General features: G+C 40.2%; 1 protein-coding gene across 1 annotated transcript in view; it reads right to left on the bottom strand.

Annotated features, from left to right (window-relative positions):
- The window catches only part of LOC138947509 (methionine--tRNA ligase, cytoplasmic-like), a 96,594-nt gene extending 78,568 nt beyond the window's left edge, over window positions 1-18,026 (bottom strand). Inside the window, exons 1-9 of the mRNA XM_070318995.1 lie at window positions 17,686-18,026; window positions 16,335-16,425; window positions 15,440-15,518; window positions 14,913-15,041; window positions 14,557-14,629; window positions 12,597-12,712; window positions 11,557-11,697; window positions 10,289-10,392; window positions 8,996-9,112 (exon numbers count right to left, since the gene is read on the bottom strand). Coding sequence (XP_070175096.1) covers window positions 8,996-9,112; window positions 10,289-10,392; window positions 11,557-11,697; window positions 12,597-12,712; window positions 14,557-14,629; window positions 14,913-15,041; window positions 15,440-15,518; window positions 16,335-16,425; window positions 17,686-17,788 — 953 coding nt within the window. The 5' untranslated portion in view covers window positions 17,789-18,026. The remainder of the gene's footprint in view (window positions 1-8,995; window positions 9,113-10,288; window positions 10,393-11,556; window positions 11,698-12,596; window positions 12,713-14,556; window positions 14,630-14,912; window positions 15,042-15,439; window positions 15,519-16,334; window positions 16,426-17,685) is intronic.
- Between the last annotated feature and the right edge of the window lie 741 nt (window positions 18,027-18,767).

Raw genomic sequence — 18,767 nt, 5'->3', positions numbered from 1 at the left:
TACTGAATTGCTTTATGTTTTGTCCAAGTATAGACCTGTAGAAGCGATACTGGACGATTTTTCCAACGTTTACTGTGTTTTCTGATTTACTACGATTTTTTAAATGTGTTGAACCCATTTCAGATTTACCTGCTTATCTGTTCTTGATTTGATACTTCCAAAGAACAAGTGGTACTTTGAGTTCCGGTTTTATGTTTTAACCAATCAGAATTTGGTTCCTAAATAAAATCGTCTGCTTGCCTGTCCCAGCAGAGTCGGCAACAAGCACTGCTTGCCACATGTGTGATGTTACCAACAGAAATAGCCATAAATTGGGCAAGGTAGCAATGTAAATGAATTGGATCTAACTAATGTGCTTGTACTGCATCTCTGGCCTTTGAATTCACTCCAAATGTACTGGCTCAGCGTGAGAGGCAACATCCTGTCGAAGTCGTAAGCACGAGGCTGACTGGGAGATTATTATTCGAAGAGCATGCTGAAACGGATTGTAAGTACAATATTTTACATGTTCTCGACATTTCTGTTGATCTTTCCTTAACTTTAACTGTTTCCTTGATTTAAAACCCTAGGGCTTGTATTTTCAGTTGTGATACTAAGCACGTATCTTTACCACAGTATCTGATCACTTCACACTTGAATTTTGGAATGATGAAGTGGAATTATTTCTGGATCTAATTTATTCCTTGTTCCCCCCCTCTCGATTCCTTTTTTCGCCACATAATGTATTGTCGTGTAAGGGGGTAGATGCGTGTACTGGCTGATTTTTTTTATTTTTTTTACTTCGGTCAGATACAGATGATTGGAAAAAAAAACTTGTCAAGGATTAATAGATCTGTTCGAAGTTTTTATGGGTCCTGTTACAATACAGACTGAATGTGCGCAAGATGAACTTTTGATTAAACATACACACACAAATGAATCTCTTGATTTTGTTATACGGCGAATGTCCAGTTTCCACCACCACGTCTGTGGTATGTTTTTATACTGTTTGATTGAATAGACTGACGTGCATTCTCTCGCAAATGTGCGCGCGTGTGTGTTTGTCTGTGCCTCAGACTTATTAATCAAAGATCATGTTGCACATTGCAGATCTATGCGACAGGAGCAAGTGGACAAGACAGCTACATTTGTCTGAGCGAAGATCCAACGGTAAGCTCTTTTAGCCGAAGACAGCGAGCCTGGGTGCATGCATGCAAGCTTCTATCATGTTCGTGTGAGTGTTGCAGGGCTATTAGACGACTTTTCATTATTCTTGATTTGGAGATCCATGCAGGGTATTAGAAAGTGCAGAATATACACGTTTGAACAAATGCGATGTGTGTTTGCTCTGAAAAAAAGAAAAAACGCAACAAACAAACATTGTATTTGTTTAAAGTATCACAAATATTTATTACCTGTATCTGCATGTTTTGATAATGATGAAGGGTAAATTACTTTGACGTGTGCTTTTTTTTAATTTTTAACCACACTGATAACGAATGATAGAAACACAGACACACTTAATAACATATCCACTGCAACACATTTCAGGCCTCAGAAGGAAGTAATTATGAGATTCAGACAGAGAGAGAAAGCCCAACACGAAACCAGTTGTGACATTTTTTATTTCATTATGTAATATTAAAAACACGACAACAACGTATTTCCTGTACTTAGTTTCGTGCAATTATGGATTGCAAAGTATGTCTAATTGAGTGGCATAAAGAGGCACAGTTGCATGAAAAACCAACTCGGATCTTGACTAGGATCAGGATTTTACATGGACACAACCTAGAATTTAACATCCTGGGGGGAGGGGGGTACTGCGCCTTTCACATCAAGATGTAAAGATCTATTTTAAATAATACTTATTAGAAGGGAACAAAATCAAACAAACTACAACAATCGTTCTGAGGGGAGAGAATTACCTCTTCCGAAGAAATTACCTCCCTTGCTTTTCTTGTCGTGACTTATGTAGAGTAAAGTGAATAGAAAGTGAATCAGTCAGTAACAAAAAAACCCACAACATTTCTTAAGATCAATGAGGAGTCTTGAAGTATTTGTCAATGTTAATCTTGTATGCATAACAAACAATATATTACGGATTGATAATTAAAGAAAATCGTCTCTTCTACAGGGTTGACCCCCCTAAAAAGGACACCCACAACCATGCAAATTACTTCTGCATCTGTTGAACCAAATATTTTATATATGGTATTCATTAACTTCAGTTTATGTTCTGCCTTTCCAGTAAGTGGCAATTTTGTAAATTGAATGGTCTGACTTTTGTGCAATTTTAATTTGTTTCTCCAAATTCGGGGGTCGACTAACATAACGAGTTTTGACATTGAGCGGTAGCCATTTTTACCTAATTTAAACCCTTCAGGCTTTTACCTTTTTGATTATTTTGAATGTCTGAGTATGTAAAAACATCCCCTTCAACCCCCAGGCTATCGATGACCTGAAGAAAGCATGCAGTTACAGCTAGGTTCAGGGCAATCCTCAGACACGAAAGCGTTGGTGTCATTGGTGATGCAAAAGTTAGATAATTTAACCTACAAATTTGCCACTTTGTGAACTGCACATGCATAAAATCAAGTTAAGTATGCTAAATATGAAGTTATCCAGTCAATTGGTGTAGAAGTTATAGCATTTCTGTCAGTTAACAGTATTTAAAATCTCTAAAGTAAAATCTGACATATTCGAAAGTTTTGCATAAACACCCGGACAATTTTTACGATATTCTCCTAAGCTTCTCCACTTCTCAGCCTTGTCTTGGAAATGAATTCGAATAAGGCAGTCAAAATAACTTAGTTTGGAGCACCCATCAATCAGAATAAGCATTAACTTTTGACACAGGAAATATCTTCTACCGAAAGCTCTCCTGGTTTTATTCTACATTTTTCCTGCATAATGGTAACAAATTTAATGATAAATCTAAACAACGAAGTGACTGTGGTAAGATGAACAAAGTTAAAAAACAAAGGATTACTGTAAATGGTTTACGAATCGAAATCTAAACAAGTTTTAATGATAAGTAAAATGATAAAAGAAATAAAATTATAACAAGAAGGGCAAAGCCCATACGACTTACATGCTTTACACATTTTTCCTACCAAAATACATGTGACCTTGACCCAAGGTCAAGGTCATCCAAGGTCATGCAACACAAAGCTGTTAATTCAAGACATAGGAAGTACAATGGTGCTTATTGGCTCTTTCTACCATGAGATATGGTCACTTTTAGTTGTTCACTACCTTATTTTGGTCACATTTCATAAGGGTCAAAGTGACCTTGACCTTGATCATATGTGACCAAATGTGTCTCATTATGAAAGCATAACATGTGCCCCACATAATTTTTAAGTTTGAAACAGTTATCTTCCATAGTTCAGGGTCAAGGTCACTTCAAAATATGTATACAATCCAACTTTGAAGAGCTCCTGTGACCTTGAAGCAAGGTAAACCAAACTGGTATCAAAAGATGGGGCTTACTTTGCCCTATATATCATATATAGGTGAGGTATTGAATCTCAAAAACTTCAGAGAAAATGGGAAAAATATGAAAAATAGCTGTTTTTTAGGCAACATTTATGGCCCCTGCGACCTTGACCTTGAAGCAAGGTCAAGATGCTATGTATGTTTTTTGGGGCCTTGTCATCATACACCATCTTGCCAAATTTGGTACTGATAGACTGAATAGTGTCCAAGAAATATCCAACGTTAAAGTTTTCCGGACGGACGTCCGGACGGACGACTCGGGTGAGTACATAGACTCACTTTTGCTTCGCATGTGAGTCAAAAAGCTAACGTCCTTGCATTTGTCCAGAATTATTCCATGTTTAACATGGGAACAGAGGGATAATTGGTCTAAAGAATTTTTAAAAAGGAGGGTTAGGGTAACCCTAACCCTAACCCTCTTTGGACTATCTGTATGCAAAGCCCGCTATAGGTGAAAGACTTTTGTGGAAGCCATGGAAGAATGCATCGCTGTTGTGCTGGTTCAGCTTGAGGTCCTGTCCTAGCGAATATCCTGCACACACAAAAACACGACTTTTTAAGCCACTTATGTTGCATTCCGTGACATAGCTTTGTTAAAACCGTGTGCCTGATAATAATGACAGATTTTGTTGATATACATTTTTTTTTAAGACACCCCATATAATATTGTTTGACAATCTCTTTCGACATAGTTTACGAATCACCAATGTGTATACAAACGCAAATAACCCACAGGTCAATAAATTACTTTCCAGAGAGAGAGAGAGAGAGAGAGAGAGAGAGAGAGAGAGAGAGAGAGAGAGAGAGAGAGAGAGAGAGAGAGAGAGAGAGAGAGAGAGAGAGAGAGAGAGAGAGAGAGAGAGAGAGAGAGAGAGAAAGAGAGAGAGAGAGAGAGAAAGAGAGAGAGATTAAAACTAGAAAATGTGTGCTATGTAAAACAAGGATAATCACTGTCAAATCGTTGCTTGTACCTGCATGGTGTTTACTGCGCTATATACAAAACCTGTTTTATTTCATTTATTTTATTTTTTTTTGGGGGGGGGGGGGGGATGTTTTGTGATGAGGGTTTTTTCAAAGCCTTTACTGCTTTAGTCATTGAATCCACCCGACTTCGATTTATTGTTCAGTAATGGGTAATTGTGTGACCAACTATGTAAGTTAGTGATTGTTCTGGCTTCATACAATGACATTGCATTAATTTTATAAGTGTATGTGTGTGTGTTTCAGGCAAAAGCTGATATTACAGTCCTAGTTGTATGCAGTACCTCTGCTTCTTCGTTCAGGAATCAAAGTATACAATCTAAACCGATTATTTTGTTCAATAATGTTCAGCTTACCATCCCGAAGAAGGCAGTAACGTGCCGAGATATTGATTATAGATATTAACGTACCTAACCTGGTTACTGGTGTGTTTTCTTTTTATTTCAATAATGTAAATGTGTGACAACTTGCAGGGTACTTGATGTTCAGAGCAATTTTTCTGGCAAAAGACCTTTTATGGATCAAAGAAAACTTTTGTCATGGTGCACAAGTCAATCAATTTGGTTGATGAATAATTTGTGCTGCATTTTTCCTGGTTCCAAAACGTAGTATGTATTACCACATGTCCTTACCTGTCATTGGCATCACATGATTCTCTGCAAGCAGTCTTTTGTGGAAATACGTCATTTAACACTTGGACTTATAGTAGGGCTGATGGGGTCTATGTCGACCAAAAGAGTGGGATTCTCTGTAGGTCGAGTTCCTGTAGGTGGATTATCTGTATACCTAAGACTTTAAAATTGGCAATCTAGTATACAGGGAATCCCACAGGGTGCAGTTTTTCAATAAAACTTGCAAACCATACTCGAATTTCTAAGACATATCAAAAAAAGATCGAAAAACATCAAATTCTAACGATGTCGCTAAGCATCACGTGACTTTCATTGATATTCGCAAAACGCTACAGGAACTACACCCTGTGGTATTCCCTGTATACAAGATTGCCAATTTTAAAGTCTTAGGTATACAGAAAATCCACCTGCAGGAACTCGACCTACAGTGAATCCCATTCTTTTGGTCGACATAGACCCCATCAGCTATAGTAGGTGGCTGTGGAAAGGTAGACATGCAGCGCAACGACAACGAACAACAAAAGACAAAGTGTGGACTGAGTACACTCATTTTTCTTAACATATACGCTAAGTTTCTTTGACAATGCTCCAAGTGAAAATCAGGGGTTCCTAGGCCTGATATCACAATTAAACAGCTTCTTCTCAGAATCAGGAGGGAAAAAACGAGATGTCGTGACAAGAACAGACAGCAGCAGCAGCAACAACAACATTGCTAAATCGTCGCTTTAACAAAATTTCATGTTTAGTATCGCAGACAAAGCACGGCTACTGATCCGACCAAAGCCACACTTCATGCACGATGGGCACATTGTTATGGCCAGCTTGTTAACGTGAGCATTGTGTATGTTTTACATAGAATTGAATGTGTTTGTCGTGTCTGTCATCTATCCTAGTCGTTTGATTTAGAATAAAGCAAACTTATTACAATGACGATTTTCTTCGGTTTTTGATGAAGGATTGGCATCAAGACTTTTCCTATTTTCCAACTCTGCCACCATACACTGGCCGTTCAGGTCTGCATGTCGACCACATGGTGTGTGATCAGATTTTTCGGACATGTTCACAATGCTTACATGACCACCAAATGGAAAATCAGTTGGTATTTGTTATGTTTTTGTGTAAGCACAATCTTCATACAAGTAAACAGAAACAGTTTTGTTGCAAACAGAGCCTTCATAAGAAAAAATGCTTCTAAGTCAAAATACATACCCCCTTTTTCGTATTGCGTAAAATATACCCATAAATTCTGGACATCATATTTTTATTTTTTTTCACAACAATGAAACCAAACTTTGGCATATATGTTTTAGCAATATATTCACAATAAAACCTATGAGTTTGAAGGCTGCATCTTGTTTTGTTTATTTTTGAGAATTTTTTGGCAAACCCATGCAAATGGCCAGTTTCTGGGGAGAGACTGGGGAGATAATGGCCAGTATAGAAAGAGTTAATAAGTAAACTAATGTCAGAAGTAGGTATTTACCTTGTTTGCCTTCGCGTTCTTGATAGCCCGCTGCAGCATTTGTATCACTTCCCTTGACATTCAAAACGCCAATGTATTTCTGAAAGGAAAATAAAGATATTGACCGAAACATCACACAAGTGGTATATCATGCTAGGTTTTGTTTACAGTGCCTGTTCTACGACCACATCTGATTGTAATTTAAATAAAGAAAAACTGTATCCATTTATTACTTCTCTATTTGTGTGTGTTTGTGTGTGTGCAGGGGCGGATCACATCATTTTTAAGGGGGAGTTTCCAAATTTCTTTTAGGGACAATTTGACGACGCGAAGCGTTTAGATGAAGACTCGAAGCGTTCAACCTCCTTGGGGGGGGGGGGGGGGGAGGGTCCGACAAATGTTGATAATAACAAGGAAAATGGATCAATCTGAGCCAAGAAGCATCCCCTAATACACCTTCCAAAAAAGTAAATATATTAAGAAGAAAAATTTGAATCACAAGGACAATTGATCGATCTGGCGCAACCTGAGCAAACTAATTAGCCAACTTCTTTCCAAAATCGTCACTTAGAATACAAAGGCCGGCTCCTAAGTGGTCCGGAAACCCCGGAACCCCCCTCCGGATCCGCCCAGTGTGTGTGTGTGTGTGTGTGTGTGTGTGTGTGTGTGTGTGTGTGTGTGTGTGTGTGTGTGTGTGTGTGTGTGACCGATGACCTTCTCTAAATTCTAATCGTTGCGTTTGCATGGTAATACAGTTTTAATACTGGATATGCCCATGAAAAAATATCATTTCTTGTTCATGTCATTGTGTGTGTGTGGCCAGGACCGTGACTTCTGCTTGCCTCGACGTCTTCAGAAAAGACACAAAATGTCAGCAGGCGTATGTTCTTGGAGCACTCAGTATGCCGTCATCTGCAAACAAATAAATACAAATTATTCAATTGTGTAAATAAAGAACAATTATTTTAGTTCTTGGAGGACTCAGTATGCCGTCATCTGCAAACAAATAAATACAAATTATTCAATTGTGTAAATAAAGAACAATTATTTTAATATTACAACAGCTAACTGTAGTCTTATAACTGTAGTCTTCACCAGAGACATCCACTACACTATCTTTGAATAAAACTGCCGTAAAAAATTGAAATACTATAAAACTTACCCCCACTCAGATCTATTTGGGATTATTCAAGTTTCAACCATGAAACGATGCCGGTTTGGACAGATCTGCTAGTTTGCCGCTGAAACTGAAATCAAAGGCGATCTTCAGAACTATTTCTAATCTTGTATTTGTGATTAATATAAAATACTGATCTTCCCAATAGAAGCTGATGTGTATACACATGACCAGGACAAGGTATTTTGTTACAGGGCATTTACGCAGACGTCGCAGTTCAAAATATCGTTTTAGATCTGATTTTGTACAGCAGCCTGTGTGATTCAGAATCGTCTGCCCTTTTTCGGTTTAACATTTTATGGACGATTCCTATGAGACTGCTCAATCATAACTGATGACAAATTCAGAAACAGATGATGGTTTCAAGTAGGCTACAGTAATGATTCGTTAAAAATGTCAAGCCACTCGTCGATCATTCACACTCAAAGAACCCAAGCCAAATCTGCTCTGGTTCCGAGCAGCTTTTTCCAACTGAGACCCTAATTGTTACGCATCTGCCGCGAAAAGATAGACCACAAACAAGCGGCACTGTACCATGCTTTCGTTTATGTTGCTAAACAGATTAAATGTGCATTGTAAATGTGCTTACAGCAAAGAAATGCATCCTTACTTACCACAAAAATACTGGTACCACATTCATCGCACTTGTGTCTTCTTACCAAAACCTATCGATATGTTTGTTTACGATATATTGGTAATTACTAACCGTTAACTATTTTTCAAAAATCTGAAATGACTTTTAAGAATCAAAGAAAGATTCGCTAAAACGGTTGACTTCAGAAAATAAGCAATATTTTTCTGAACCATGAAATAAAAATCGAAAACTCCGTTTGATCTTTTATTTTGGTAGATTGATGACAACAGCCGGAACTGAAAGTACCAGAACCAAAAATTAAGGGCATTAATCAGGTAAACTAAGAAGATTGTCGTTCCTGGCGCGCACTTCACATGTCCGTCAAACAGTGTCCGAGTGAGAGCAAAATTTTTTTCTCGCAGTTCGACAGTATATGAGGCCCTTCTTCATATCAAAGTGTAAAGGTTGCTGAACGATGTTTTTCCTTTTTGCTTGTTTAGTTACACTTTAACCCACCAGGCTGCCGCGGCCGGGATTCGAACTCACGACCTTCCGATTAAGAGGCTGACGTCTTACCACCCCGCCACAGCGCCCGTCTTCCAGAACACTGTCACATGTCATTCCTTAGAAAACTGATTATTTGGGGCCTTTTCGCTGTGTAGGCCAAACTAAAAGTCAAACTGACAAACCTGGAAAAGACGTCAGCCGACAGGACACAGCCGATGATGTTGCCGAGGTGAGGGACGTTGTTGACGTAGGGGAGGGCACTGGTGATCAAAATGTTGCGCTTGTCTTTCTTCGGTAAACTGCAAAAGAAACAGATATACTCAGCATTCCTAACTTGTACAATTTCTTATTTTCTTGGTCTTATTCATCTGAATGAAACAACTCAGTTCTGATGGATTGTCACAAAGCCATGCGCCCGATATGGCCGAATTTTTTGATACGATGGAATAACGGTAACGTCGCTTTGCTTCAGCATTTTCTTTTCTTCCAGCACACTATCTGCTAGTAGGCTTGACAATTTCCCTGGATTCAGGTAACAGGTGTATCAGAATGAATGCACACACCCTTCCCCAGCCCCCCCCTCTTTCTCTCACACACACACACGTACACATACACATAAAAGAACACACACACATCAATAAGGGTAGGAGCCCATGATTTCCTCCAATACTGAAATCAGAATTTAGGCCCAGGTCCAGATCATGTACAAAAAATAAAAATAAAGTGACGTAGAAATCTTGTTTTATGCAGAAGAAATCCCACCCATGCAGAAACACAGAATCACACACACACATCAACAAATACTCTCTCCCTCCTCCCTTTCTCTTAACCCAATCCTTACAACTGCTCACTCCTGTACAAGACACAGGCACACGAACTCCAAAATTCCTCCTTTCAATATCTCAGGGGTGGGACTCTCTTGTGATGAAAAAAGAGGAAATCCCTTTTTTCTAGGGGGGTTCGGGGGCATGCTCCCCCGAATTTTTGTTAAATGGTACATTAAAATCTGTGCAATCTGGTGCATTCTGAGACTAAAATTCAACTCGTTTGGATCGGGTAAAAAAGACATTCTCCACACTCCCCCCCACAAAAAACCACACCACCCAACCAAACAAAAAACACACATTCACACAACCATGGTAACATTGTAATGGTGCATACTTACGCAATGAACCATGTATCCATAACCCAATGCTGGCAATAGTATGATCCAAGTGACGCCCAAATGCATTGAAGCTCAAAATTACTATTAGTTATCAGGAGTTTTCAGTCAGCACAATTTAACTCTCAAGCCTCCAGTGTTCTGTTCCATCTTCACTTCTCTCCATATCATTCAGTCAACAAGTTATAGATACTGGGATGAAATGGGACGCGGAAAAACAGATTACTCCAGCGGAATTCGTAAGTTGTGTCCGCGGAAATCCGCGGATTTGCGGAAAAGTCCCACCCCTGAATATCTGTCTGTTGACACTTACATGGGGTGTGGCCTGGGTAAGGGAGCAGGGAAGCTCTGCTTGTTGGTGTTCCACGCTTTCACAGCCGCCTCCACTTCTTCTGCTGGTACTCTCTCCATAGGCGCCTGAAAAAAACCCCAATAAATCAAGTAAAAATATTATAAACAATCATTTCAGAAACTTATTCAGTGGTATATGTGGACTGGCCATGCATACATTGAAGTTAATGTACACCAAATATGAAGTAATTCGGTCAACAAATATAGAAGTTATTCACATTTTTGAGGACTGCATTTTTGTGTGGGTCACCCTGTACTTCTATTTTAAGATGTGAACAAAAAAGGCTTAATAGAGAAGAAGTTTACCTTCTAATAGGGAGAGTCTACCGACCCTGCATCACTGAAGTCAACAATGTAACTTAAACTTTAGGCGTCCGCCCCGTGATCGGGAGGTCGTGGGTTCGAACCCCAGCCGGGTCATACCTAAGACTTTAAAATTGGCAATCTAGTGGCTGCTCCGCCTGGCGTCTGGCATTATGGGGTTAGTGCTAGGACTGGTTGGTCCGGTGTCAGAATAATGTGACTGGGTGAGACATGAAGCCTGTGCTGCGACTTCTGTTTTGTGTGTGGCGCACGTTATATGTCAAAGCAGCACCGCCCTGATATGGCCCTTCGTGGTCGGCTGGGCGTTAAGCAAACAAACAAACAAACAAACAAACTTAAACTTTGAAACCTCTGCTGTACATACAATGCTGGAGTCACTGCACTGCAATATCTGCTGTACATACAATGCTGGAGTCACTGCACTGCAATATCTGCTCTGGTGTCTGTTTTCCGCCCGAATCGACACAATTAAACTGCGATCTTTCTACTTGCAAAACAACAAGTTACAAATTCTCCAAGACATTTCATTTCTCTTTGACAAAGTTTTCATTTTCAAATTCAGTGCACAACCTTATAGACAAACATGCACGTGCGTGCACGCGCATGTGTGTGTGCGTGCGTGTGTGTGTGTGTGTGTGGGAGGGATAAGAGATACAGACAGCTAGACAGAGAACGCCAGAGAAAGAAAGAAAGAACGCGCGAGAAATAATATGACGTCATTAGTCATCATGGAAATTGAATACACTGTAGGTCACATGCCGTCATTCCATACTTTCATACATTCCTGACGAAGGCAGTTTATCTGCCGAAATATTGATAATAAGAAATATAAAAGAAAGATAAAAAGAAAAACCTAACCTGGTTACTGGTGTGTCTTATTTTTATTTAGACAAACATGTAATCTACCTCTGGGTTTTCAGACGTGGAAGACTTAGGGGTGTTTGCGGCCTTTGCCCCCTGACCTTTACCCTCTTTCGCTGGGTGGGCGTCCTTGCCACCGGTTGCACCGACGCTTACTGATGGCACCGGCTGGCTGAGCAGAGAATCCTTTGGAAAAAAAAATAACAACAAGAAGAGCAAACGCTCGATCGAGTCACTTTCGCAGTTCTGAATATTATATGAGGCATCAGATGGACAGGAAGAAATTGCTATTCACAACACAATGAGTCACGTTCACATAAAATTTGAGCCCGGTCACTTTTATAGTTTCCGAGAAAAGCCCAACGTTAAGTTGTGTGTTGCCGAACAGAAAAGGCTAGTTATCTCCCTTGTTTTTCTGATAACGTTCGTAAAAGGCTACAGATGTAAATACTTTGATGTAAAGAATAATCCTACAAAGTTTCAATCACATCCGATGAACTTTGTCAAAGATATAAAATGTCTAATTTTTCCTTTGACGCTGACCTGTGACCTTGAAAAAGGTCAAAGGTCAACGAAACCATCGTTAAAGTGTAGAGGTCATTGGAGGTCACGACTAAACAAAATATGAGCCCGATCGCTTTGATAGTTTCCGAGAAAAGTCCAACGTTAAGGTGGTGTCTACGGCCGGCCGGCCGGACGGCCGGCCGGCCGGACAGACTAACACTGACCGATTACATAGAGTCACTTTTTCTCAAGTGACTCAAAAATAACATGAGAATATTAACTATTAATTTAGAAACTGTTCATCGGGCAAGAACCACACTAAAAATAATGTCACGACAATAAGATGACACAGGCAAATAGGGTGGAACCCCCCTGTTAAGGCCCTCCAAGTTAAGACTTTCTCCCTTTCTAAGACCTCGTTTTGAGGGAAAAAAAAGAAGTTTTATATATTGCTGTTCTAAACCCTGGTAAATTTACCTCAATTTTAACACTCCCTCCCTTTAAAGATCTAATTTTCTCAGAGTTTTGGGGGCCTTTAAAGGGGGTTCCACTGTAAACAGTCACACATACAACTGTCAAACCTTAAAAGCAGCAGGTCCTTTGCCAGCAGTGACATCAGCCACAGCGGCCTGAACCGCCGGGTTGGTTTCCATGGCAACAGCCCATGACTTGATGGCTGGATACTTGTCCATGATACCTGAACATAATTTTGGGTGCCTGTCACTTTCTTCGTTAAAAGCTAGCCAACAGTAACCAACAGACGATGCTCGAAAATAAGTTTGTCAAGTTTGTATGCATTGTGGAAGATATGCTTTGCCTTTGTTGCATAAAACACTGAAGCAAGCCTACAATATATCCCGTGTAGCTTGCCTCAGTGTTTTTGTGGAAAAGCAAGGAAAAAGAACCTCCCGCGGGTTAGGGGGAAGAATTTACCCGATGCTCCCCAGCATGTCGTAAGAGGCGACTAACGGATTCTGTTTCTCCTTTTACCCTTGTTAAAGCCATATGTACTCGATGACTATACACGCTAATTGCTTTACCAACAGCTGGAGACATGCTAAATGAAGTTCCCTGCAAAATATTGTGGTCTAGGACCCCTTCAATGTTGAGATATGTTAATTTTCATTTTGATCTGGATCGTCCTATTTATAGATTTGCCAACAGAGGTAGCGTTGACGCAAGGGAAATAACTCCGCGTCTTTGTTTACATCCAAAGTTTTTGAGACTCTAAAACAAGCTGTAATGCATGTATATGGTCCGCGCATGGCGACATACCGTCATTACATGGTCTTATGGTGCGTTTGACATCGATTATGGGCAAACTACACTTTGTAAACACGGGAGCGCGTACATATGCCTTTAAGTGTTTCTTGTATAGAATATAGTCAATTTTTGTAAAGATTTTAGTCAAGCAGTATGTAAGAAATGTTAAGTCCTTTGTACTGGAAACTTGCATTCTCCCAGTAAGGTAATATATTGTACTTCGTTGCAAGCCCCTGGAGCAAATTTTTGATTAGTGCTTTTGTGAACAAGAAACAATTGACAAGTGGCTCTATCGCATCTCCCCCCTTTCCCCGTCGCGATATAACCTTCGTTGTTGAAAACGACGTTAAACACCAAATAAAGAAAAGCAAGGAAAAAGAAGGGAAAGCCACTCTTCCACCACTGATATATAAACCTGACAGAGTTATTTACTTGATTGTCAAAGTGTCATGCCAAAAATAAATGTCAAAATATTACAAGTTTATCTAAACTGGAGTGCTTGCTTCATTTGGAATGTATCATCAGTTCATATATACTGAACGGCAAAAGTTAGGGACCGCCCTTGAAAAAACCAGGCCGTCCTGACCTGGGCCTCTCCAGAACGCTGTTGGTGGCCTGGAACTTCTGATGCAGCCTGACCACGACAGAATGGGACACTCCAAGTCGTCTGCCCACTTCTCGCTTGCTTACGCCGTCTTGCAGCCATGCGATGGCCCGGGCTTTGTTGAAGGTGGTCACCTTTCGTCTGGGAGGCATAGTGAGAAGATGGTGGCTAGCGGAAAATCGCGGGGCTACAAAGCCTAACTGGTGACAACAGTTCACTCTCAACACATCCCCACTGCACGTGTATAACACATTTTTCATCTTTCCCGCCCAGGCTTGCCCACGCGCCAGCGTAAAAATGGTCCACTTTTTGCAGTTTGGCAGTTTCTGTCTCGTGCCCTAGCCAGGCCTCCGTGGATCCCGAGCAAGTTTCCTGCTAACACAGCATTACTCACCCACTGGTGTGTACGACCTGACAGCCATTTGGTTTTTATAAACTTAGGAAAAAGGAGTTTGGCACAGATGAAGTCAGCTGATTTTTTCAAGTGCGGTCCCTAACTTTTGCCGTTCAGTATATTTATGTAGTTTGAAAAGTGTGAATTTGGGGTTGTTTCTCTCTCACAAATTTACCTCATTTAAAGTTACTCTATAGACAAACAAAAATGAACATCGACAAAAAACGGTCATGCTCCAGGGCAAAAATTCTTCAGAAGGATATAGATCTATGTTACTTACCCTGGAAAGCTTGTTCCTGCAGGAGAGGGTAGATAGCACCAAACACAATGGTGTCCGCCACACACAGCTCTTTCTGAAAAATAAAAACACAACGGAGCCAAGTCAACGTTGTTAAATCTTACTCTACTCTGTGTAGAATATTTTTTGAAAGGGTAAAATAAAGTTCTACAGTGGGGAAGACAAAATAAGGCTGTTCGAGGAATCAGAAACATTGAATTTTTCTTGGTCCTCTTATTTCCCCTCCCAACCCCAACAAGATGTCCAGTACCCTTCATTGTATGTCTGTAGCTACCCTAGCTCCTTCTATAACCACACAAAGCACTAAACTATATAGGACATCAAACCAACATTCTTACCCCCACAAGATGTCCGGTACCCTTCAGTTTTTTCTCCAGCTCTGCCAGCAGAGGTGTGAAAGCGTGAAGCAGCTCCTTGTCCGCTCGACCGTTACCCAGGGTTGTCACCAGGTAGGGTACTGCAATCGGCTGAAAAAGGGTGAGTATAATAATTAATATGACAAGCACAAGCTATTTATAGTAACTCGACCTATCTTCTATGTTGCTGACACCCGTAAGCTGCTGCTGTCTCCTTGTATGCTCTTGGGAATCCTTTGCGTACCCATGACAGTTTTTGTACGGCTATAAAGTTAGCTCTAAAATTCTCAACCCTGTTTGTTTGGCTTTGCCTCCAGAGGTTATTGATGTGCTTCTTGCACTCGGTTACATTTAATATATAGCATAAATAATGAATAGCATTACAAAAAAACCTTGAGAGTCAGGAAGTAATTTGTGACAGGTTAAAATAAAAATGAAAAGATGAATTATATCAACAGTATTTAAGGAGTTAAGGAGTTACTGGTAAGACCAAGGCCTGAAAAACTTACTGCCAAGTGAGTGCTCTCCCATTCTATCCACTGCTGATCCTCGTCTGTGACAGACTTCCCTCCCTTGGCCAGGAGGTAGCTGCAATCAAGATGGTTAATATATTTAGCAATGAACAATCATTTTTCCAACCACAAGTATCACATTATGCACTAAATAAAATCTATGCATTTAGCTCAATCTTGACACACTTTCAGTTTGAGGGAGATACAAAAAAGATAAAAACTAGGTTGGTATTATACACGTATGTTTTCCAAACCCTGAGACTTGGGATCTTTACCGTGTGCATGCATGCATGTGCACAGGGGGGGGTGTATGCTCAGACACCAAGGAGAGTGTGCACTAAGTTGACTTCCAGCAATAAATCTCAATAAACCGAATTTGGGATTCGAACCCACGTCAATAGCTATGCTATCTTAATATTTCTGTCCCAAGAACTTGCGTCTATTTGGGACATGACGTGGTTATATGTTAGGCATCAATAGCCGTGAACTGGTTATTTATAAAGCCAGCGACAGAGCTTACTTCCCCGCCCTGGGGGCCCGGGTAAATCAGGTAGTAGAGCACTGGACTTGTGATCCTAGGGTTGGGGTTCGAATCCGGGCCGGGACATACACGGGTCAACTATATATGTGCAGACCCATAGACAGTATCCATGTCCCACCCTTGTGTCACCACAGCGGCACGTAAAAGACCTCCGCCAATCTGCCATAAGTGCAGATCGATGGCTGATGCCACCTAAACAAGCTATATATTGTGTACCTCATCTAAAGTCGGGGTAAAACCTGGGAATATGCCCCTCATGGCTTTGCAGTGAGGGTGTAAAACTTGAATTTCTCTCTCTCACTTCCCACCCCTTAACAATGTGACAGAGCTAGACTGTTGACAAAGACCTACCTTGTGATAACATTTGCTGAGAAGAGAAACTTGCCAGGAAACGCTTCCAGGACAGGTAGGCGACTGTCTTTCAGGTATGGTACCACTTTCGCTGTGTAGCAAAAACAGAAAAGATGTACCAAAAAATAAATCAACAATCAAAACCATCATCAACAAGAAGGGCAAAGCCCATACGACTCACATGCTTGACCTCGACCTTTAGGGTAACTAAACCTAGCAATGACATCATACACTAAGAACTGCTTTACACATTTTTCCTACCAAAATACATGTGACCTTGACCCAAGGTCAAGGTCATCCAAGGTCATGCAACACAAAGCTGTTAATTCAAGACATAGGAAGTACAATGGTGCTTATTGGCTCTTTCTACCATGAGATATGGTCACTTTTAGTGGTTCACTACCTTATTTTGGTCACATTTCATAAGGGTCAAAGTGACCTTGACCTTGATCATATGTGACCAAATGTGTCTCATGATGAAAGCATAACATGTGCCCCACATAATTTTTAAGTTTGAAACAGTTATCTTCCATAGTTCAGGGTCAAGGTCACTTCAAAATATGTATACAATCCAACTTTGAAGAGCTCCTGTGACCTTGACCTTGAAGCAAGGTAAACCAAACTGGTATCAAAAGATGGGGCTTACTTTGCCCTATATATCATATGTAGGTGAGGTATTCAATCTCAAAAACTTCAGAGAAAATGGGAAAAATAGCTGTTTTTTAGGCAACATTTATGGCCCCTGCGACCTTGACCTTGAAGCAAGGTCAAGATGCTATGTATGTTTTTTGGGGCCTTGTCATCATACACCATCTTGCCAAATTTGGTACTGATAGACTGAATAGTGTCCAAGAAATATCCAACGTTAAAGTTTTCCGGACGTCCGGACGGACGGACGGACGGACGACTCGGGTGAGTACATAGACTCACTTTTGCTTCGCATGTGAGTAAAAAAAAACCAAAATGTGTGGTGCATCAATTAATCAATTAATGAATTATGACTGGAAAATGCATAGAAGTTAGAACTGACAGTTCTAAGCTCTTACATACACACTTTTGATCTATTGCTAAAAACCGTCTAGCAGGGACTTGATAATCAAGTCAAACTGAGGTGGTCAATTTCACACTGTTTATTACATTATAATTAATACATGCAATGATTCCTGAATTCATCTGATTTGTCTTGCTTGTTAATTTTCATAAACTTTTGCCTAGTCATACTACTTAGTATCAATTCAGTGACAGTGTCCACAACACTAGGACAACAATGAACATTAGGATTGGCTTGACAAGGATCTGCATCTTCCACAATAATTCTACGAAAAAGAGAGAAACCAACGATCTCACTTACTGCCATGTTTCACATCTGTTTTGTCCACTGACACACCGGCTAACTTTGCAGCCGACAAAACTTTGATCGTCTGGAAGTTTCCAGCATCGGTGTACAGCTTCATGGCGCTGGATTGCAATTGAAGCCTCAGTGACTTCTCAAAATTCGTGTTTGTTTACTTCTTGTGTATATTATTGTCTGGTTTCATCAGCATTTCTTCGAAAACGTGACAGGATCGGCATGGAAGACGAAGGGAGTTTACTGTCACGATGGAGAGTAGGAGTCGCTTCCCTTGCAACAGATTTGCTGTCGAGATAGCTCACTGACACTGTGCAGTACAGGCGCCTGAAGTTGGGTTTTTTTTATAAGGGAAAATATTGCGATTTGTTTGATTTTGTGACCCTCTCTCTACACAAATGAAAATTAAATACCTCATACCTGCATGTCTGCTTTTAAAAAAACTAGCTTGTGGTTCTAATATTGTGATTCATTCGCTCGGCTTCCTGACGAGTGGACGTAAACTGATAGAACTATCACTAGATAAGTTTTGTGTGAATATTTGTTTGTCTGTTCACTTAAAAGACCGTTGGGTTGAAATATCTGTGAATGTATTGTTTTGTCAATAACAAACGTTCCAACAACCTACCTTTCTTGGTTTTTTATTCTGAATTTTGGAACGTTGGCAGTCTCTTTGTCTTTGGATTTTGTGTGTGGTTCTAATGTTATTTTGGCAGAGGTATTTCTGAAATTTTTAGTCGAAGGCCAAAAACTGTAAATAAGGCCGGACAATTTTGTTTGCCCTTATTTGTTGGATTAATGACATCGAATGCCAAGGATACAATGCAGTCTCAGTGACTCATTCGGCAAACTGTCACATGGGTCTATCAGTTTATTTCAAGGCTAATTCGATGTGACAAGGTTAGATTGTTCAAGAAATACAGGAAACAGAGAAGCCGGAAGCAACTTATGTTAATACTGAAAAACAAGGAAACTGACAACGTATACAACCTGTCCCGGAAAGACTGAATAACAGATGATCAGCTCGTCAACAGCTAAATCATAGTGATGCGGTTGTTTATTGACATGTGTGTGTGTATGATGTG

This window comes from Littorina saxatilis, linkage group LG14 (genome assembly GCF_037325665.1).
Source record: "Littorina saxatilis isolate snail1 linkage group LG14, US_GU_Lsax_2.0, whole genome shotgun sequence".
Classification (NCBI taxonomy): domain Eukaryota; kingdom Metazoa; phylum Mollusca; class Gastropoda; order Littorinimorpha; family Littorinidae; genus Littorina; species Littorina saxatilis.
This window is presented reverse-complemented; position numbering and strand designations above follow the sequence as displayed.